At 41.7% G+C, this 23,411-nt stretch overlaps 3 protein-coding genes across 4 annotated transcripts; 1 reads left to right on the forward strand and 2 right to left on the reverse strand.

Annotated features, from left to right (window-relative positions):
* LOC8067656 (non-structural maintenance of chromosomes element 4 homolog A) lies at positions 6,864 to 10,822 on the forward strand. Its single transcript, XM_002437247.2, has 7 exons — positions 6,864 to 7,175; positions 7,316 to 7,396; positions 8,060 to 8,300; positions 8,384 to 8,477; positions 9,215 to 9,431; positions 9,538 to 9,629; positions 10,002 to 10,822. Exons 1-7 carry the CDS (start codon positions 7,031 to 7,033, stop codon positions 10,383 to 10,385), a joined length of 1,254 nt encoding a protein of 417 aa, XP_002437292.1. The 5' UTR covers positions 6,864 to 7,030; the 3' UTR covers positions 10,386 to 10,822.
* LOC110431042 (zinc finger CCCH domain-containing protein 44-like) lies at positions 11,807 to 14,690 on the reverse strand. Of its 2 annotated transcripts, XM_021449573.1 has the most exons (3): positions 14,444 to 14,690; positions 13,700 to 13,760; positions 11,807 to 12,975 (listed from the first exon to the last, which is right to left on the reverse strand). In XM_021449573.1, the coding sequence occupies exons 1-3, from the start codon at positions 14,514 to 14,516 to the stop codon at positions 12,186 to 12,188; spliced, it is 924 nt and encodes a 307-aa protein (XP_021305248.1). In that variant the 5' UTR covers positions 14,517 to 14,690; the 3' UTR covers positions 11,807 to 12,185. The 2 variants fall into 2 exon arrangements, with proteins under 2 accessions (XP_021305248.1, XP_021305249.1); XM_021449574.1 differs by lacking the exon at positions 13,700 to 13,760 and having other exon boundaries at positions 14,444 to 14,689.
* On the reverse strand, positions 20,051 to 21,388 carry LOC110430906. Its single transcript, XM_021449111.1, has 2 exons — positions 20,449 to 21,388; positions 20,051 to 20,341 (listed from the first exon to the last, which is right to left on the reverse strand). The coding sequence occupies exons 1-2, from the start codon at positions 21,323 to 21,325 to the stop codon at positions 20,295 to 20,297; spliced, it is 924 nt and encodes a 307-aa protein (XP_021304786.1). The 5' UTR covers positions 21,326 to 21,388; the 3' UTR covers positions 20,051 to 20,294.

Here is a 23,411-nt window from a genome sequence, read left to right on the forward strand (position 1 = left end):
CACCCAAAACCTAAATTTTTAAAGATTTCTCGTTACATCGAATCTTGCGGCACATATATAAAACATTAATGTGAATTTAGTTATGTGTAATAGTGCATTACTTATTAATTGCACAGCTTGCATGTTGAGAGAAATATAGTGACTTGCGGACACTACAATTTCATGAGCTAGTGGATGGATTGCTTAGTTGGACAACTTTTGTATGTTAAGAGAAATAGTAATATTAGAGTTTAGCTTTATAGGAGTATAAAATAAGATATACTATTATAAAGTAGATAAAATATGACTTAAGATTTAGTATATAGTGTCATGCATCACCATCAATTTTATTTGTTTCGTCCAACCACAGTTTGATATTTTTTGTTTTCATGTTTATATGTTTGTCTCTCGTCAAGTCATCATGTAGGAAGCCCATATTTGGCGATTTGTTTATTCCAAGTAAAATGATCTAGACCATATGTATGATACGAAAGTGAATATTGATTTTGTGTTGCGTACCCATCAATTGAGGCCTTGTTTAGTTCGCAAAAATTTTCAAGATTCCTTGTCACGTTGAATCTTTGATCGCATGCATAGAGCATTAAATATAGACAAAAATAAAAACTAATTTTTATTTTTACGAACTAAACAAGGCCTAACAAGCTTGTATGCCACACATAAAAGTGACAGGCCACGCATACAAGCAATACATGAGGGTGTGCATCCGGCAACGCAGGCAGCATAGGTCCAGTACTTTTTGTCAGAACCAATTTACCCTTTGGTCAGAGGTTTTAGGCCCTGTTTAGTTTCCCACCCAAAATTTTTTCATCCATCCCATCGAATCTTTGGACACATGCATGTAACATTAAATTTAGATAAAAAAATAAACTAATTACACAGTTTAGTTGAGAATCGCGAGACGAATCTTTTAAGCCTAGTTACTCTATGATTAGCCTTAAGTGCTACAGTAACCCACATATGCTAATGACAGATTAATTATGCTTAATAAATTTATCTTGAAGTTTCCTGACGAGCTATGTAATTTGTTTTTTTATTAGTTTCTAAAAAACCCTCCCGACATCCTTCCGACACATTCGATGTGACACTCAAAAAATTTTCATTGCCAATCTAAACAGGCCTAGCTATTTTCTCTGACAAGGCATCAACAGCTCTCAACACAACGCATTCTCTGATAGAATCTTTGGTCTTTTGACAGACGAGGCGCTGGTTCTTCTGCAAGCACTTCTGACGTTCTGCGAAGCCACCGGCCGGGGTGATTTGGACCTAGCCAGCGTGTAGCGATGGGGCTGGCCTGCCATGGACCCACCTGCCAACGTCTGCGTTCCACCGCGTCCACCGTCGGGACCGGTCCTTGTCCTGCGCAGAGCAACTTGCCTGCGCGCGGGCCCCAGCTGGCGGCCTGGTGGAGCCCGCGTGTCGTGTCGTCCGCGGCGGCTGCGTCCGCACGAAACGACTTTCGGGCGTTTCCTTCCGCCGGCTTGGGAAGACAGGAGGCACACGGGACTCTGACACGTATGTGTAACGTTATTAAATATAGATAAACAAAATAATTAATTATATAATCTATCTATCTATCCCTATTACTAAATCACCAAAGTTTCAGTCTGCCGCAGCAATCTTCTGCCTCCTCGTCCGCCTCCGTTCCGTGAAGAAAAAATAAAATCTTTTTAGAGTTTTCAATACAAAATCTTAAATACACATCAAATAAAAAAACTGTAAGGGCCTAGGTGCAAAACCTCCTCTACTTCCGTCCGAAGCGGCATCCGAACTGGTGGAACCGTTCCCCTAATGCAAAATCTTTTGTGCACATCAAATAAGAAAGTGTTTGCCCTATTAGTTTATTTTTTTTATTTTTTACGGTTGAAAATTGATAAATACGTAGTAATTCATAGAAAAATTTAAAAATTATAAAACAAATTTTGTTCAGCTCCACATATATTTTTTATTTTTTACGGTTGAAAATTGATAAATACGTAGTAATTCATAGAAAAATTTAAAAATTATAAAACAAATTTTGTTCAGCTCCACATATATAGATCCATGCAGTAAACAAAAAATCATAAATTTTAGTAAACTTTTTTGCTGGAGATTCTTGCCTGTGCTTTTTAGTGTAAAATTGATCGGTTGTAAATTGATAAATGCGTATTAATTCATAGAAAATTACAAATCAAATTTTGTTCAGCTCCACATATGTAGATCCATGGAGTAAATAAAAAATATCATAAATTTTAGTACATTTTTTTGCTGGAGATGCTTGTCTATGTTTTTTATTGTAAAATTGAAACTGTAGTTATCTGCTCCGATTATTATCAAAATTTTATGGTAGTCTATTTAATGTGATGCTTGATTTATGGTAAAAATTTTAGCACTATTGCTGCATATCTCACTGATTTACTAATTTACCTAAATTTATGCTTGAGGATGCTTCCACTACCTTTGCACGATGTGTTATTATGTCATATGAACACTTCACAAGCCTATGCGTTCATAATCTACATACATTTAACTGATATATCATATTTCATAGAAATCCTAATCTAAATAAAAAATAAAGCTAGCAACAAACCTCTCATGTTTTAATATAATACTAAGATATATTAAGATGTAATATTAGAGTAAGATAAGGTTTAATTATTCCTATTTTTATTATTAAATAAATATGTCTCCGAGCTGCCTAAGTCCCTAAATTAAGCCCTTAAATTTTTATTTACATGCTATGATAAAAAAGTAGAGGCTCAAACCATAGATGTCATGGTTATTAATAAAATAAATTATAGACTTTAAATTTTATAAAAAAATAAATATATATATAGATATGTAACATCTATTTGATATTTTTCTCCCGTTGCAACGCATGGGCATATTTTGCTAGTTTATTTATAATATGTGGAATAAATATTTTAAATTTAGTTAATCTATGGTTGAATAATAATTATTAAATATAAATAAAAATATTATAATATTTAAAAACTTTTCACATAGACTAAATATATATATAGATATGTAACATCTATTTGATATTTTTCTTCCGTTGCAACGCATGGGCATATTTTGCTAGTTTATTTATAATATGTGGAATAAATATTTTAAATTTAGTTAATCTATGGTTGAATAATAATTATTAAATATAAATAAAAATATTATAATATTTAAAAACTTTTCACATAGACTAAATATGGCCTTGTTTAGATGCAACCAAAAACCCAAAACTTTACAAGATTCCCCATCACATCGAATTTTGCGGCACATGCATGGAGTATTAAATATAGATAAAAATAAAAAATAATTACACAGTTTGTCTGTAAATCACGAGACGAATATTTTAAATCTAGTTACTTCATGATTGGACAATGTTTATCAAATAAAAACGAAAGTGTTACAGTGTCAAAATTAAAAAAGTTTTTGCATCTAAACACGGCTAAGATCTTGGCACGCTGCCGCCGCCGTCCCCGCGCGCGCCCATCGCACATGCCGAGCGTGCGGCAAGGCGAAAACGACAAAGGCCTTGTTTAGTTTTCAAAACTTTTCAAGATTTTTCGTCATATTAAATCTAGCGACACATATATAAAATATTAAATATAGACAAAAATAAAACTAATTATACAGTTTGTCTGTAAATTGCGAGACGAATCTTTTAACTCTAATTAGTCTATAATTACACAAAATTTGTCACAAATAAACAGAGTGCTACAGTAGCGAAATCCAAAAAAAATTCGCCAACTAAACCAGGCCAAAGATGAGATCCGAGGACAAAAACGACAGTGGGCCACCTACAATCTAAAAACTTTTTAAAATTTTTCGTCATAGCGAATCTTATGACAATACATAGATCATTAAATATAGATAAAAAATTACATAGTTTGTATTTAATTTACGAGATGAATTTTTTGAGACTAGTTACTTCATGGTTGAACAATAATTATAAAATACAAATGAATATGCTACCGTAACAAAGAAAAAATCACCTATGGAACTAAACAAGGACTCTGTTCTTCTAACTTTTGACGAAACGTCTCTTGAGAAATGTTTTAAGAGATGAATGTCAATTAATTTATGAAACTATTTAGTTAGTAGGCTAGATTCATATTCACGAGAAGAAAAAAAACATCTTTTCTTCAAAAAATATATTATCAAAAATATATTTGGAAAGATCCAAATTTTTAAGGCGAATGGCAACTTAAATACAATTAATTTTAACTTGTTGCATAAAAAAGAGATTGTAACTAAAAGAAAAAGTAAAACTAACACATATACAGTAGGATATGATCTGTGGCATCAATTGGCTATGTGTCTTTGGTGTTTTTTGACAGAATATGTGTCTTTGGGTGTTGAGATGCTATCTTCTTGACTTTTTGGATATCTAGCTATACATAAAATATTAGTACTACATATATTGCATATACTTGTTTAGATGCACCTAAAAATTCAAAATTTTACAAGATTACCCATCACATCGAATCTTACGTCACTTGCATGGAACATTAAATATAGATAAAAAAGATAACTAATTGCACAGTTTACCTGTAAATCACGATACGAATCTTTTAAGCCTAGTTACTTCATGATTGGATAATATTTGTCAAATAAAAACAAAAGCGTATAGTGTCAAAATCAAAAAAAAATTTGGATCTAAACAAAGCCTTAGGAAAAACACTTTTTTTTTCTGAGCTTATAACTTGGACTAGCCCCTGCAGCCATCCCAGCTAGAAGCGTGGCATGTCAAATATGCGCCGAAGGAACTATCCACTGCACTTTTGACGCGTGCGTGGTTTTACATCAAAATTTCCCTTCGTGTTTTGCAAGGTTACACAAAATTCATATTTCATTTTTCAACTTGCCGTGTTTAGTTTCCAAAAATTCCGCGACACTGTAGCACATTCGTTTATTTGTGGTAATTATTATCCAACCATAGACTAACTAGGCTCAAAAGATTCGTCTCGTAAATTTTGACCAAACTATGCAATTAGTTTTTATTTTCGTCTATATTTAATACTCCATACATGCATCTAAAGACTTGTTCAGTTACCAATTTTTTTTGTTTTTGGGTCCTATATCACTTTCATTTTTTTTTTGATAAACATTGTCCAATCATGGAGTAACTAGGCTCAAAAGATTCATCTCACGATTTACAGTCAAAATATGCAATATTTTCATTTTTATTTAACATTCCATGCATGTGCCACAAATTTTGATGTGACGCAAAATATGGAAAATTTTTGGAAACTAAACAAGGTCTTGCAACCTCAGGTAGTCTAGTTGATGTGACAACTTGTTATGGTGTATTTAGGCCTTGTTTAGTTCTCAAAAAAATTTGCATATTTTTTCAGATTATCCGTCACATCAAATCTTTAGACGCATGCATGTAGTATTAAATGTAGATGAAAATAAAAACTAATTACACAGTTTGGTCAGAATTGACGAGACGAATCTTTTAAGCTTAGTTAATTCATGATTGGACAATATTTGTTAAATACAAATAAAAGTGCTACCGTGTCGATTTTTCAAAATTTTTTAGAACTAAATAAGACCTTAGAATTTTAGATCACTGGAACAACTCGCTGCAAACTATGACAACCAAAACCAGTTATATGATAAACATTAGCATTGTCATACTTTCGTCGTGGCAGCCTGAAAAACGACTGTTGTAGCGGCCAAAATTTACATGCCAACCAAGCAATGGCTAGTTGCTGAACTTTTGGCATGACGAGTTACGGCGTGCAACTAAGGCACCGTTTACTGCCACTTAAAACCCAAATTTTTTCAAAATTTTTCATCACATCGAATATGCATGGAGTATTAAATATAAATAAAAATAAAAACTAATTGTACAGTTTGATCGGAATTTACGAGATAAATATTTTAAGTCTAGTTAGTCTATGATTGGACAATAATTATCATAAACAAACGAAAATACTACAAAGTGGCGATTTTTTTACTTCACAAACTAAACACGGCCCAAACACACCCACAAATATCACCGTTACAAAAAAATGTGGCCACAAACCAAACATTGCCACCACATGGCGTCGCGAGGGTGGGCTACCAATTCACCGTAACCAAGGCCTTGTTTAGTTCCTAAAAAATTTTATAAAATTTTTCAGATTCCCAGTCACATCAAATCTTTAGATACATGTATGAAGTGTTAAATATAGACAAAAATAAAAACTAATTACGCAGTTTGGTCAAAATTGACGAGATGAATCTTTTGAGTCTAGTTAGTCTATGATTGGACAATATTTGTCAAATACAAACAAAGAAGCTACCGTGTCGATTTTGCAAAATATTTTGGAACTAAACAAGCCCAAAGGAAAAATAAAACGCCGCCAAATGAAATGAGTGCCGCGGTAACAAAAGGATCGGCAGCGGCGGCAAAACCTTTGCCGCGGTAACTCGCCCCAATTTTTTCCCCCGAGCGCCTTCGCCGCGCAGCAGCAGCGTTTAACACGATCGCGCGCACGCGCACAGGTACCGGCGCGGGCGGGAACCCATAACGCCACACGACGACTCGAGGCCAGTCCGCGTCCATGAACCTACCTCTCACTGACAACCTGGTCCCACAGTCCAACCAAGAGCCTTGTCCACCTAGACCGCGCCTACCTCGCCATCGCGACTCACGCAATTCTCTCCGGAAACTCTCCCGGACCTTTTCGAATGAACCGGTGCTTCCCCTACGCGAAAACCACCCACCAAATACCGCAGCAAGCCCACTGACACTGGGGCCATACTGGCGACCGCGCTTCCGAGGACCCACAATCCAGTCAGACTGTTAAAGCCGCGCGTAAATTCCAGGACGCTTTCGTGGGGTGGAGGTGGAGGGGGTGGTTCAAATACCCGCGAGGCCCCTGTGCCCTCGCTGCCTCCCCCGTTTTCCCCTTCGCCTTCCTTCCCCTGCACACCACACCGCCTCCAAACAAAATCCAAAACCACCACCACCACCACAACCGGCTTCCCTCTCGCCCTCGTTCGGGAGCCTAGGGTTTTGGGAAGTCGTTCGAAGGCGGAAGGCCTCGGTGCCTCGCTTGCCAGTGCAATGGCGGAAACGGGAGCGAGGGAGCCGGAGCCGGAGCCGGTGACGCCGCCGCCGCCACCGGCGCAGCAGGCGGAGGAGACCCAGGCGGTGGACGATCGGCGGATGTTGCGCTCGCAGTACCACGCCGTGAAGGGCCTTATCAGCGGTAGGGCCGTGTCGTTGTTGCTGTTTCGACACACGCACTGATTCAGTGATTCTAAATTTCCGATCGCTGTGTTTGGCTGTGGCTGTTGGGCTGGGTTTGATTGTTGGGGATGTGTTAAATGCGGCTGTGTTTGTGTGCAGATGAGAAGGACGACATGGCGAGCGTGGACTCTGATAAGTTCTGCTCCATTATCAACAAGGTGGAGAGCCTGCACCAGCATGGTAAGCGCGATTGCTTTTTGCTGGCTCGTGGAAACGCGATTTTCATGATTTGGGTGGAACTATGTGTGTGCTGTCTTTCCGCTGAGCACACACATAGTTCCCTAGGCCTCTGAGCTGCACCTTTTCAATGAAGTCGTCCTCCATCAGGATGAGACTGACTGTGCTTTACACTTCTGCAATGTAATCTAATTTCTGTTTAGTAATTTTGTTTGAGTGCTCGGTCATCTGTCAACGAGTAATAACTGATATGAAACATGCAACTGAATTTTGCAAAATGCTGTGTAATAAGTAGGTAACACGTGAACTTAATGCTAATGTAGCTTGTTAATTGCATCCTCTCTTATTTGGAATTAATTTCAGTGGGATAACACAGGGAACTTTTCAGTAATTAATAAGGGTGATATCACATCCATTTTAGGAAAAAATGCTATTAAAATTTGAACATATATTGGATAACATACATGAAGTTCTTTCATGGCCAAATGCTCAATTGTAATCATATCAACTGCATTTATTTCTTAAAGACTTGAAACAAAGCCTTTAATATCGTGCTGTATTTTTACTGGTTTTGAGCTTTTGATATCATACTGTGCTTACTGATCACTGATGCTGCTAGCAGAAATCTGGCTAAAAAACTATGTCTGTGCTGTCTTTCTGCTGCAGTTCAGAGGCCTAGGGAGCAAATAGCTGACGCAGAAACTCTGCTGGACCTTACGGCTAGTTTGGTAGCATCAGTAAGGTCCCAATCAGTTTTGGGAATCACACCTTCTGATTTTATTGCTGCACTGCTGAAGAAATATGGAAAGAAAAGAGGTCCCAATGATGAGAATGTTTCATTGGACTGGGCTCGTCTTGGGCTTGCAACATCACATGTTTTCATGTCTGCATCTGGATGTGCCACCATGTAATGGGTCCACTGTTTTTTCTGAAGTTAGCTTTGGTTGTTTTAGTTTCAAGGATTTGAAAATTGTTGGATTGTTTTGACAGGGTTGGTCCCATGAAAACAGAAGTGAAGCCACGAAGAGTTTGTGTTAGGAGAAAGAGGACTGCAAGGCCACGTGGAAGCGCTTGCCCTGAACAGGTACCGTTCCATGTATGATTAGTCATTGAAGATATGCTGGTGTAGTAATCATTGTTTTTTTGTTCATAGTAGATTGGTTATGTATCAGGGCGAAGTCATGTTGAATTTGCGTGGTGCACTGGCACCAGACAAGAAAAAAATATTTAATACTCCCTCGAGTCCATTCCAAATTATAAGCAATTCCAAAAATCTTGGAAAGTTAAAACATTTCAAGTTTGACCAAATTTATATGATAACATAATAATATTTATGATACCAACTTAGTATTATTAGGTTCTTCATTAGTTATATTTTCATAGTATATCTATTTGATGTCATAAATCTTTGTAATTTTTTCAAATAGATAGTTTTAGATTTGTTAGTTTCTATTTCAGACAAACAAATTTTTTTTTTTAAGATTAAGGATAAGGAAAATGTTTCTAGCCTACCCCATTCATGAGTGAATGAGTACAACCTAAACTAACAAAATCTTTATAAAGCTTATAGTATATGCTGTGGCACTCTACTACTACATACACAGTAAAAAGAGTTGATTATGTTGGAACCACAAGTACATTTCTATCATTAATGATATTGTTATGCAATCATTTTGTGGTGAATGTATTAAGGTGGAGACCATATCTATTTTTTGGACGTAGCTGGCTGTAGCATTTATATTTTCCCAACTCATATAGACATGGATCATTTATCTTTCAATTTCTGATAACATGCTAATTTGACACTGCCTTATTCTGCAGCTTGCTGATCCATCTGAGAAAACGAAGTCTGATACTGACAAGAATATGTCTATTATATTTGATCTCCTGAGGAGGAAGAAAAATGCAAGGCTGGAACACCTTATTTTAAACAGGACATCATTTGCCCAAACAGTGGAGAACATATTTGCCTTGTCATTCCTTGTGAAAGATGGAAGAGTTCAAATCAAAGTCAATGACGAGGGACATCATTTTGTCTGTAAGACTGTTGCCTAGTTGCTTCTATGCTGCAATATCATTGTTATTCACTTGTTCTATACTTATAGACTCCAGTGTGCCTGATTTAACTCTATTGATTGTGACAGATCCAAGGAATGCACCTGCAGCTAGTGATGTTGCCTCAGGAAATGTGGTCTATAGCCACTTTGTCTTCCGATTTGATTTCAAAGACTGGAAGGTATTGTTTCAGTATCTTTCAAAGAAACAATTTGTCATGGTCTAGCAGATGTCATGGGCAGTTGGCTGACAATTGAATTATCATCACAGAATAAAATTATGCACATTCATCTTAGATAGTTGATTCATCATTTAGTGTGGCCATGTTTTTTTTTCCCTTAAAATATTCCACTTGCACAAGTTGCAAAACTGTATCAAGTTTACATCGAACTTTAAAATTTGTTTATTTGTATGTAGAAGTAATTTTGGTTATTTTTCTGCAGAAAGCATTGTATGCCTGATTGTCTGATTAGTGGCTACTGTATAACTTGTGTTATTCTTTTGTTGAAAGAAAACTTGCATTGTAATATGATTTGTCTTCCTTCCATTCCAGCTCATGAAAGGAGTTGTTCCAGAGGGGGAAGAGCTTATGCCGCACAGGTCCTCTGAGACCATAGCCAACACAGGAGGAAATCATACTGAGGCCAAGGAGCCCTTGGCCACACCAAGCACAACAATTAGGAAACTCTGCAGGAACCGGGGCCTGGTCTCGCAAGATGAGATGGTTGCGATAGGTGTACATGGAGTCATGGAAAATGAGACGGGAGCCATGGGCGCGAACGGGGCCATGGATGATGAGGTGGTAGCTGCCATGGGTGCGAAGGAAGCTGCGGGAGTGGCAACTGGAGCGGAGGAAGTCATGGGAGACAAGATGGTAATGGAGCGGAAGGACGTGAAGCTGACGTACAAGCGCAGGCGTCTGTTCCAGGACGCCTGATGCCCTGATCCAGCTGATCGAGGCTGGTGGTGTACATGTCTAGGTACTAGGTAGAGAACTAGAGATGCCAACCCTGCTCACTTCAGCTTAGCTTACCTTAGATGCATTTGGGTAAAGCACCCCCACTGGGCATGGGTCGTGGTGGCTTTTGGAATTGTTTGGGCGCCACATTGTTTTGGAGGTGTTTTTAGTGTTAGTTTTTGACGTACTTAGGCCCGAAGTAACCAGTCAAGAACTCAAGATGCTGGATGCTTCGGTTGACTTGCAGTGCTGATGCTTAGTTATGTCGGTTGAACAAGTTCGCTAATCGCTACTAGTCTGGTGCTCGTGCTGTGAACTTCTAAAGGTGCTCGTGCTGTGAACTTCTAAAGGTGCTCGTGCTGTGAACTTCTAAAAGATGCTCTGTTCTCGAACCGATGGTTTGAGAACTTGACCCATTCGTCTGCGTCGTATCGTCTGCACCATGTTTCGTCTTTGATTTTGCGGTGTTCTATGCATGCTGATGAAGCATATAAGCAGAACTGAGGATTGTTTTGTCGATGGAAACTTTGATTTGCGGCTGTTCTACTGCATGCTGAACTGAAGCTTGTTTGTTCGATGGAAACAGACGCATCTGCTGCTACATGACGTGCTTCGTCGATGGATACAGATCATAAAGCATATCAGCAGAACTGAGGCTTGTTTCGTCAGTGGAAATAGACGCATCAGCTGCTACATGGCGTGTTTTGTCGATGGAAACCAACTACATGCATCGCTTCACCCATGATTGTTTCCTTTTTTAGCAGATCTCACGATCTTATATTTCAGAGTTTACAGAGTTAAAATTGTTAGCTAACACCTCCTGCAAAACACCGGGGAACGGTGCTGCCATTCGCACACTTCTAAAACTCGCCGAGGCAAATTATTTGAGCTACTCTTGGATGACTAATGAGACTAAACTATTTTATATCCTTTATAATCAGTGTGTTTGGAAGTGTATAACTAAAGTGACTAAAATTTAGCAAGAAAACCGAACAGGTTAAGGAAACAAAACCCCTTCGCAAGCTCTTGGATATCATGCCACAGTCCAGCGATCACCGAGCATCCTACATAAATCTCGAGAGCATCTGGTGATTGCAAGAGCTGAATTGCCACGCTGTTGTCCGATTCTAGAACAGCATGTGATATTCTACATCTCGCCATGTCCAGTCCATCTCATTGCTAGTGCTACTAAAATCTCAAGGTCTCGTCTCGGAGCTAACAAATAAATCTTAAGGAAATCCTACACACTTATCTAGAACTAAATTGGTTTATAGAACCACATAAATTGCATAGCAACTGGACATCCTAAACGTAACCAAGCCATTACAGATTTACAGTTTGTAGTCCAAACGCTATGCAAATTAACCAGGATAACAAATCTCACGATTACGCTCAGAACATCGTTAACGACATCTGGATTTCAAAAGAGCTATTAAGAATTCACAAACGGATAACATCAATAGCAACTATTCAAGTTAACAGAATCACAATGATCCGCCAGCCAAAAGTGCCTAAGAAACGATACAGAAATAGGATTCAGAAGCAGGGGGAAGATAAAGGGAGACCAATACGGCAAACCTACAAAAACTAGAAGACAGGCCATTGCTTCTCTCTATCAAAGAGTTACAGCAGTAAGATGATCAAATACAAGCCACGGAACGGATCTATCTCAGGAAGCATGAGGCTCAATACATTTCACCATGGGTGACTGTCCTTGGTTCTGGTGTTATTCAGCCATACAGGCAGAGTAATCACCACAGGGCACAATAAGCATACCTATCAAGCAGCAGCAGGTTTGCGCAGCTCACTTTCGCCATGGGCAAAGTGGCACCTGTCCCCAAAGGTGCAGGAGCCTTTGTTGAAGTTCTCACACAACTTGGTCTTGAAGTTGCTTCCAGGACCCCCAGCATGAGAACCAGGCCCCCTGCCTCCTGGGTTATTCTTGGCTTGTGGGCCAGGCGCCTTACCACTGATGCGGACAATCAACTCTGTGACCATTGCGCTAGCGTGCTTGATCTGGTCAAATGTTCCCTCAAGCTCAATGTTTTTATGGTTGGGATCAGCCTCATTGTCCCGGATGGCTAACTTGGCCCCAGTCACTCGGGATATATGCTTTGTGTTGGCACCACCCTTCCCGATGATGGCGCCAGCAAGGGATGCATCGACACTGATCTTGGCTGTGGCTGAAGCACCGAAGGTGGAAGGAGGAACCATGTCTAGGTGAGGCATTGGTGGTGGCATGAAGTGACCGTTGGGCCCTGGCCCCATTGGAGGAGGAGCTCCCATTGAGTTGTCCATCTGCAGGGGCTTTCCAAGCTCCCTTTCTCCATGAGCGAAGTGGCACTTGCTCCCCCATTTACATCCTTCTGCAGTGTTGTACTTGTTACACATGCGAGTCTTCACAGCAGGTGAAGGTGGCCCATCAGGGCCACCAGGTCCCATAGGCATTCTTCCTGGTGGAGCCGGAACAGGCGGTCCACCTAAGTTGGTCATCTTTGAAACCGCCTGGTAGCCACCCGGGAAGTTATGGAGAAAATGGCAACTTGCACCAAAGGGACAACCAGCCGTGCTGCACATTGAAAACATTATATAAGCAACAGAACGTGCAAATATAACTGACAACCTACAGACTGTCATATTAGTCGATCACAAATGCAAACAATGTTAGTGAAAAAGATAAGTTACATGCAGCTGGATAATATAACCTCACTACATGAATTGCCAAAAATATATATGCAATTAATAAAAACTGAAGTAAATGATATGAACTAATCTTTTACAAATCATGCTTAATAAACATGCTATTCATAATCAAGCTTCAAAGATATTGGTGTTCAAAACTACTGCTGCATCAAATTGATAAGAAACTGTAATTGAAGAAATAGCTGGTACAATTCACAAGGAATTGAATTACAGTCCCCATGTTTCAGTCTAATCTTGATTTCTTCAAGTGAACCTGTTCCATGGTGTTACTGACGGATTGTTCCTTTTGAAAGGAAGTTTTGTTTCCTTGTAACCATTGTTGCATGGTTCAGATTTTCAATGATATACAGCAGTAGGTTCCCTTGTTGCATCAGTTTTCACAGTGATAAACAGCAGTATATTCCAATTTTTACTCCTTTGTGTGTTCTTAAGCAATGATTAGACAAAACCTCCTGTAGCACAATCTAGGCTGACCCATTTTGTTAGCATAAGCACAACATTTAGTAACATAACAAATTTTAATTAAAAAAATAAGAGCAAAATAATGATAGATGTTACCAGATGAGAGTTCATTTTAAGTAGATTAGAACCTGAAAAATTTGGTGCACGGCTTGGATTTGCTTCCTACACCCATTTGAGTTGTCTCCGATTCTGTTACACCAAATTTATTACTTCCGCCAATTAATAATGTGTTGCTTTACTAAATCATGTCGCTTGGTAAAGTAATACAAATATAATAAATAGATATAATTCATTAAAGAAACACTGGGCGTTACATTAAAAGGTCAAGGAAGAAAAATCAATGCTGTTGCTACAACGTCCAGTGCAAGCAATGCGCCCAATGATTTATTATTGGAAAATTAATACTTGCTTAAACCACCGGAAGCACTAAAAGTGGCAATTCTAGGTAGTCCAACGAAGAAGCACTAAAAGTTCAACAAAGTAAAGCTGAAGGGCCCATGTGAACATAACAGCAGCAATCTCAATCTAGCACGTCCACTAAGTCTCGATTCATCCCTCAAAAATTTCGTCCAAGAGCGAAATCCCGTGCGTAACCTAAACCAGACCGAGCCTTCAGCTACCACGTAAACCAATCGAAAAAAAAAACACGAAAAACACATCTAGTCCATTCCAAGCTCCAAATACCCTAGATCTCCCCTGCAGCCACAGCAGCAAAAAGCCATGGATCCCCGCAAGTTCCCAGCCAAACCGCGAACAATGGAGCGCAGATCCGACCAACGAAGAGCACCTAGAACCCCCCCACTACGGAGCCGCCGAACCTTCCGTGCAGCAACAGCCAATCCAGATTCCAGAGAGCTAGAGAAGCTGCTCACCTCTCGCGCGCTTCGGGCCGCCCGCGCCGTTGGCGCCCGCCTCCGGCGCGGTCCGCTTGCGCCCGGCGTCCATGGCGGGCTCGCGGAGAAGGGTGCCCGCGTCTGGATCGAAGGCGGCGGCGCAGAACCCTAGCTAGGGTTTCGCTCCCGCGGGGGCGGCGTGTGCGGGTGGAGGAGAGAGAGGCTTGCGAGCCGCAGCGCAACGGCACGAGCGAACCAGAGACGCGCGGCCGCAGCTAATGGGGTAGGGTTTCGTTCCTGGGCTGGGTTAAATCGGGTCGGGGGTGGGGTCCGGTCCGGTTTGGGTGCCGTGGCGGCGGTGGCGGACTAGCACGCTGCTGCTGTCTTTTGGTGGGCCTAGTACTAGTAGTCTGCGCGCCGTGCAGGATTCAGAGTCACCTCGAGATTGGGTTATTTTGGACTTTCTTTAATTAAATTATTAAAAAGAATAATAATAGAAAGAGAGTATAAAAACCACGATTGCATCTCAATTCTTTCTATCTAAAAATTTTAAGTTTCTCTCTCAATTTTTTTTGAAGTTTCTATTTGTTGGCAACTTTAGGCTCCTATTCATCTATCATGATTTAGCTTGTTCGTCAGTCTGAAAAGTCATTGCTAAAAGTATTATTCGTTAATTTATTATAAGAGAAAAACACTGCTATCTGGTAGAAAAAACACAGCTTATAACACAAGTGAACAGAGCGAGCCTCTCCCATGGTTTCTAATTGCATTTGTTTTTCTATATTGTTCCTCCTAAATTACTATTGTAGTGTCTAGGTGCTTAATATAAAGTGCAAACTGCAATCAGAGGGGTTTTGTAGGTTTGTTAGAGCAACACCAAGAGACTCTGTATATGCTTCGTAAATGTTAGGAATAAAGATTTTGGTAAAAAGCCTATACTCCAACAGCCTTTCTAAATGGTTATCTAAATATAGTCATCTTCTATTCTAGATTTTTTGCTAGCCAAATATAGAAGACGAGAATGATTCTCTAGAGTATATATGAGATATAAAAGAATTGTTGGAGAGTGGAAAGATATAACAAGTGATTTTTATGCAAATGACTTTTCAAATCATAATTTAGAGAGTGGAATTTAGAAAAGTTATTGGAGATGCTCTTAGCTTAGCAGCAACATGAGGCCAGTGCACTAGTGTATATTTGGTGTTAGAGTGAGCTCAGTTTTAGTCCAGTAGGCTATAGAGTCAGAGATCGTCTTCTACGTAAAATATTTGAATATTATTTAATTTGGTATATATAGGGTATAGAGGACGTTACTCTCCTACGAAGCACTTACTTTATACTTCTATACATATTTCTTTGGTCGCCTAGTTATAATGTGTTTTTTTAACTTTCCTTTAAATGATACAATATTTTTTTATGAAGACTGTCTTCAGACCCTACGACATATTATATGGTTTGCATTTTATGTTGTTGGACTTCCGCCACCCCTACCAAGCCGGTAGGGATTTTGTTCACGCTTCTCTACTGACTTATACTAAACGAGCACATACAAAACTTCTAAAGCCAAAACTTGGTAGAGATTTCTTGTAGCTTCTCCACTAGCTTAACCAAAAAGTCCTACTAAATGAGTGCACACAGGAACGGCTTCTAAAGCCAAAAGCCAAGGGGGAAAAGTTGAAATTAAAGAGTTTTTTTCGGCGAGAAGCCAAAGCCACCAAACACATGGTCTCTCTTGGCTTCACCGTTTTTAGAGAAGCTAAAACCCTACTAACCAAACCTCAAGACAGAAGTAGTGAAGTCGAAACCGTTTTTGGCCAAAAGTTAAAGCCACTAAAACATAAAACATGGATTTTTCTTAGCTTCACCATTTTTTTGACAAGTTCACACCTTGCCAAAGAGGGACACGATTGACCTCCCAGACGTAATCAGCTGTCTCCAAATGTTCCAGGGCCTCAGCTTTCCTTAGACCAGTCTCAATACATAGTTTCATAGTGGAGTTACCAAGACTATAAACTAGGTAACCGAGTCATATGAGTTTTATGGGGACGAAACTTTCCTCTCATGTGATGAAACTCCTGATAGATCTACAGGATCTACTAGCAATAGATGAAACAGGGATTCGGGATACGGAAGTAACATAGACAATAACGTACATAAATATACACTAGATTCATTACAACTAAGTAGAAACACGTAGATCAGGAGTTTGGGTTTCGACCGTCGTTGGCAGCGGTAGCAGATCCGGAGGGGTCCATGGTGTGGGTGTTGGTGCTGCGCCGATGTAGATCACGGCGACCTTCGGGCCTCCAGCGGCACTGCCCGACGACGATGGGGAAGGAGTAGAACGGAGGCGACGCGGTGGTGCTTCCCGACGCCACTGCGCGAGCCGATCGGATGGCCTAGGGTTTGTCGAGTGGGGTTGTGTGCACGGCGAACTTCATCAAACGTGCCTGCGGCCCCCACTCCTGTTTATATAGCGCAGCGCGTCGGGGGCCCACCAACCATGGATCGGTTGGGCGCCCCCGATCAGGGCGCGATCCAAGGGGTAAGAGGCCCCAGCCGTTGGGCTGGGCCTGAGATCAACCTAACATTCTCCCCCTTGATCTCAACTGTGCTATCTCGCTTTGTCAACTCACCCCATCACAAATCAGTGTATTGAGCATGCTTCATCTTGACAGTTATCACTGCTAGATTAGACAGCCACAAACACTTTTCTATTTAGAGATGAATTCTCGCCTTGGGCCCCTCACTATCCAGGAATCACAGGCTTTCCCTTAAACCCATGCCGGCTACATGTTCTCTGAACACGTTGGGCGGTAAGCCTTTGGTAAGCGGATCCACTAGCATCTTTTCTGTGCTTATATGTTCAAGACTTATGACGTGATCCCGGATTTTATCCTTGACAACATAATATTTAATGTCAATGTGCTTGGCAGCATTGCTTGACTTGTTGTTGTGAGCATACAACACTGCTGGCTCGTTGTCACAATACAACTTTAGTGGTTTATCGATGCTGTCGACCACCTTTAAACTGGGTATAAATTTCTTAAGCCAATTCACCTGTCCTGATGCCTCATAACAAGCAATAAACTCAGCATACATTGTGGACGATGCAGTGACTATTGTTTGTTTTGAGCTCTTCCATGATATGGCTCCTTGCGCGAGAGTGAATATATACCCTGAGGTAGACTTTCTATCATCTCCCGCGTAATCAGAATCTGAATACCCTACTATTTGTAGGTCATCAGATCTTCTATAGGTTAACATGAGCCCTTTCGTGCCTTGCAAGTACCTTAAGACTTTCTTTACTAGATTCCAGTGTTCCATACCTGGATTACTTTGATATCTACCAAGTAACCCGGTCACAAAAGCCAGGTCTGGGCGTGTGCACACTTGAGCATACTGTAAGCTTCCGACAGCTGAAGCGTATGGAACGGCTTGCATGCGATCGCGCTCGAACTTGCTCTTGGGACATTGATGTTCCCCATACTTGTCACCTTTTACAATAGGAGCAGGTGAAGGTCTACACTTATGCATATTGAATTTCTTCAATATTTTCTCTATATATGCCTCTTGGGACAATCCCAATACCCCTCGACTTCTATCTCGGTGAATCTTTATGCCCAAGACAAAAGATGCTTCACCTAAATCTTTCATATCGAAATTTGAGGACAAAAATCTCTTGGTTTCCTGCATTAGAGTGACATCACTACTGGCTAGTAGAATGTCATCTACATACAGTACTAGGAAAATGTATTTCCCATTCTTAAACTTTGCATATACGCAATTGTCCTCAACGTTCTCTTTAAACCCAAACTTTCTGATTGTCTTATCAAACTTTAAATACCACTGCCTGGATGCTTGCTTTAATCCATAAATGGATTTCTTCAGGCGACAGCCCATTCTTTCTTTGCCTGTCACAACAAAACCTTTCGGTTGTGCCATGTATACTCTTTCTTCTAGATCCCCATTGAGGAAAGCTGTCTTCACATCCATTTGATGCAATTCTAGATCAAAATGTGCCACTAGGGCCATTATGATTCTAAAAGAGTCCTTGCTCGAGACGGGAGAGAATGTTTCATTATAATCTATCCCTTCTCGCTGAGTAAAACCCTTGGCTACCAGTCTTGCTTTGTACCTTTCTATGTTCCCTTTGGAGTCACGTTTCACCTTGTAGACCCATTTGCAGCCTACTGTTTTGGCTCCTTCAGGAATGTTCTCTAGGTCCCAAACTTTATTGGTACTCATAGACTTTAATTCATCTTCCATGGCTTCTTGCCACTTAGATGCTTCGGTGCTCCTCATGGCTTCTTCAAATGAAGTGGGTTCATCCTCCATCTGAACTTCTTCGCATTCATAGACTATATAGTCATCTGGAATAGGAGACTTTCTTGCTCTTTGAGGTCTGCCAGAAGTTTCTGCTACTGGCATTTCTTCTTGAGGTTGCTCTTGTTGGGGCTGTTGTTCTTCGACTATGGGTTCATTCGGCTCCTGAGGGACAGGTTCCAAATTGGCCATAGGCGAAAAAGCAGCAGGTGTTGTCACTACTGGTGTAGATCTAACAACAACAGGCAGCGTAAAGTAGGGTTCTTGCACCATGGGAATGGGCACGAACACCCGCTTCTCTTCAAGGTTAATTTCTCGCGCTGCCTTGCTCCCCCTGATCATCTGATCTTCTAGAAAACTAGCGTGTCTCGTTTCCACAAACTTGGTATGTCTACCAGGGCAGTAGAAACGATAACCTTTCGACTTTTCTGGATAGCCAATGAAATGACAACTTACTGTTTTGGGGTCTAGCTTTCCTATGTTTGGGTTAAACACTTTTGCTTCAGCGGGGCTCCCCCAGACACGCAGATGGTTGACTGAGGGTTTCCTGCCGGTCCACAACTCATACGGGGTTTTAAGTACTGACTTGCTTGGAACTCTGTTGAGAATATGAATGGCGGTTTTTAAGGCCTCCATCCACAAACTCAGTGGCAGAGTGGAATAGCTCATCATGCTGCGCACCATATCCATTAGAGTACGGTTACGCCTTTCTGCTACTCCATTCTGCTGTGGGTCCCCTGGCATTGAATACTGGGCTACTATGCCATTTTCCTGTAAGAACCTTGCAAAAGGTCCAGGAACTTGTCCATAAGGGGTATGTCGACCGTAGTACTCCCCCCCACGGTCAGATCTTACTACTTTGATTTTTCTGTCTAGTTGGTTTTCAACCTCAGCCTTGAATATCTTAAATTTGTCTAAAGCTTCTGAGCGTTCTTTGATTGGATAGATGTATCCAAAACGAGAGTAGTCATCTGTGAATGTGATGAAGGAATCAAAACCATCCACAGATGTCACTGGAAAAGGTCCACAGATGTCTGTGTGGATCAATTCTAGTACTCCCATGCTTCGCTTAGCGCCTTTCTTTATGTTCTTTACTAACTTGCCTTTAATGAAATCAACGCATTGCTCTAACTCTGAGAGTTCTAATGGTGGGAGGATTGATTCTTTGACTAAGCGTTCTATTCTCCCCCTCGAAATATGGCCTAAACGACAGTGCCATAATTTCGATGAGGAATCAATTCTCTTTCTTTTCTTGCTAGCATCTGCGGGTATTGCATTCTCAGCATTATTACATTCAGCATTCACATTCTCAGACAAAGATAATAAATAAAGTTTGTCTTGTCGGAAGGCAAGACCCACACATTTATTATTTAACTGTAGCTTACAATCATTCTTGCTGAAATGGCAATCAAAACCATAGTCTGACAAACATGAAACTGAAATTAAATTTCTAGCTAAAGAGGGAACATAAAGAACATCATGCAACTCAAGGGTGAAGCCACTAGCTAAATCTAGAGATAAATTTCCTATAGCTTGAACTTCAGCTTCAACACCAGTGGCCACCTTAATCTGTCTTTCTCCTCTTTGAAGGGTTCTCCCTCCACTGAATCCCTGCAAAGAGTTTGCAACATGAACAGTTGCACCTGAGTCAATCCACCATGTGGATCTAGCATAACTTAGATATAAGGATTCATCAACAAAAGTTATAATGTCCTCACCTTTCACTAGGCAATGTTTCATGAACTTAGGGCAGTCATGCTTCCAATGCCCTGTCTCATTACACCATCTACAGCGATCCGGGTCCTCCTGCCTGTGCTGGTTGTCTTGCTTTGGGTGTGCTTTAGGCTGTGAAGTGCTTCCTCCCTTGTTCTGGGAGGTGGAGGCATCTGGAGCTTTCTTGTTGTAGAATGGCTTCTTGTTCTTTCCTTTCACAAAGTTCACAGAACCACCATTTGCATTCTTGAGCCTTTCTTCCTCTTGCACACACATAGCAATCACCTTCTCTAAATCCCACTCCTCTGGCTGTGTGTTGTAGTTAACAACAAATGTCTCATACTCTTTAGGAAGTGAGTTTAGAGCTAGGTGAATGAGGAAACCATCAGCAAGGGGCATCTTTAGCTTCTCTAACTTGGCTGCCATGGTGCTCATGCTCAGAATGTGCTCTCTCACACTCCCCCCTGTGAACCTCATGTTAGTGAGTTTCTGGATCAGGGTGGAAGCATGGGCTTTGGTGGAACCAGTAAACTGATTCTTCACTTTCTCAAGGTATTCTTTTGCTGTCTCACATTCTGGGATGGCACCTCTTAGGCCCTCTGTGATGGTTTTCTTGATGACAATCTTGCACTTGCGGTTTGACTTTTCCCACTTGTACTTCTCAAGGTCATACTTTGCTCTGATGGGAGCAAAGTCTCGCTTCCGATTAGCAAAAGCTTCATCGGTCTCATTCTGAGCCCTTTCGGGCTCCTCTGGCTCAGTGGGCTTTGGCTCCTGAAGAGCGAAATCTATCTCAGCAAGTGCTAGAGCAGCATCAAGTTCCTCGCGCCACAGAACATAGTTCTGCCCCGTCAGCTTTGGGATTGCACTGATGAAGTGCATCGCATTGAGTGCTTGGTCTGAAATTAAATATGAGAAAATAGTGAGAACATTAACATTAAATCTAGGAAAAATAATTGCATATCTTAATTTAACGTTGGTCAAAATCAAGATATACAAAAATTAACTCTCTACATAAATTCTAATCACCGTTGGGCAGAATAGAATAAATGCATAAAATTAGAACTTGAAATTTGCAATATTGTTATTATTAACGTTGGTCAAAAAATAACAATATCTCAAAGAACTAGGCTTTAAAACTCGTTTCTCAAATTAAATATCCCGTTGGTTCAATTTAATATGAGAACAAAATTATAGCTTGCGCAGCGGAAACATTAATTTACTTGCTATTTTCAGAAGCATAACTAGCTGATCTTGCTCTCTAAGTAATAAACACGTTGGTGCAGATTAAATAGAGTCAAAAACTGGGTAAATCAATATTCAAATGCTTCTGAAAAAAAAAATTTAAAGAAAAAATAAAAAATTTCTGTGCTATTTATGCTGAGCAGGCCATTTGGCCTCTGCGATTTCGGCCCAGCCCATGCGCGGGCGGAGGGCGCTGGCGAAACCGCAGCCTGGGCCGGCTCGCTTGAAGCGGCCCAGCAGCGCGGCAGTTTTTTTTTTTTTCTTCTTCTCTGACTGGATGCTCGCGGCCCAGTTAGGGGAAAACGGCCCATGGCCATTTCGCGCGCAGGCGCCCCCCGCTCCCAGGCCGCAACCTGGGCCTGGGCCGGGAAAACCCCATCCCGCCTGGGCCGAAAGTGGCCCAGCTTCGTTTCTGTGCAATCTCGGCCGTTGGATGAGATCCGACGGTCGTCCTTCGTTTTCGCGGGAAACAAAACCCCCAGGCCGGCTCGCCCCTTGAAACCCTAGCCCATTTCTCTGCGTTCTCTCTCTGCGCCTGACGGCAGGGAGCCGCCGCCGGCGGGACCGCGCCCAGTAGCAGGGCCCCCGCCGTCGCCCGCAACCCTTCTCTGCCCCTCTCTGCTTCTTCTTGATCGCGCCTGCCTCCCCAGCCCGCGCCACACTGAGTAGCAGCAGAGCTGCCGCAGCAGCCGGCGTTAACTCGGCGGCCGAAGAAAAAAAAACGGCGCCGCCCCGAGCCCCCTCGCCGGTGTGCGCGCTCGCCCTGTGCAGAGCGCGCCGCCGTCGAGCGGCTTCGTGCGCGGTGCCTCGCTTGGCCGGCCACGGAGAGCCGCGCGTTGGCGTGGTGTCCCCGGCCGTTTTTATTTTCTTTCTTCGATTTGGATTTCTCTGCTATGTTTCTTGTGTTTACTGGGGTTAGGTGTCCCTTTCCCCGATCTGTGCTTGTTTGGATCTGGGCGTTAGGGTTAGGGTGGTCTCGGTTTTGACTGAGTTAGGATTAGGGTTTCGAGAATCCCCTCCTTCTTCTTGCTGTAAACCCGAAAACCCCGATCTATTTACTAGATCGGCTGATACCATTGATAGATCTACAGGATCTACTAGCAATAGATGAAACAGGGATTCAGGATACGGAAGTAACATAGACAATAACGTACATAAATATACACTAGATTCATTACAACTAAGTAGAAACACGTAGATCAGGAGTTTGGGTTTCGACCGTCGTTGGCAGCGGTAGCAGATCCGGAGGGGTCCATGGTGTGGGTGTTGGTGCTGCGCCGATGTAGATCACGGCGACCTTCGGGCCTCCAGCGGCACTGCCCGACGACGATGGGGAAGGAGTAGAACGGAGGCGACGCGGTGGTGCTTCCCGACGCCACTGCGCGAGCCGATCGGATGGCCTAGGGTTTGTCGAGTGGGGTTGTGTGCACGGCGAACTTCATCAAACGTGCCTGCGGCCCCCACTCCTGTTTATATAGCGCAGCGCGTCGGGGGCCCACCAACCATGGATCGGTTGGGCGCCCCCGATCAGGGCGCGATCCAGGGGGTAAGAGGCCCCAGCCGTTGGGCTGGGCCTGAGATCAACCTAACAACTCCTTCATTTAATGATCCTGCCAAGTCAGCAATTTTACTTATGTGGCACCCTATTTAATGTGCATGACACTCTCATGAAACATGCTTTGAGACTGACCTTATCCAATGTGGTCTTACGGCCAAACAATTA

This window comes from Sorghum bicolor, chromosome 10, assembly GCF_000003195.3.
Source record: "Sorghum bicolor cultivar BTx623 chromosome 10, Sorghum_bicolor_NCBIv3, whole genome shotgun sequence".
Taxonomy (NCBI): domain Eukaryota; kingdom Viridiplantae; phylum Streptophyta; class Magnoliopsida; order Poales; family Poaceae; genus Sorghum; species Sorghum bicolor.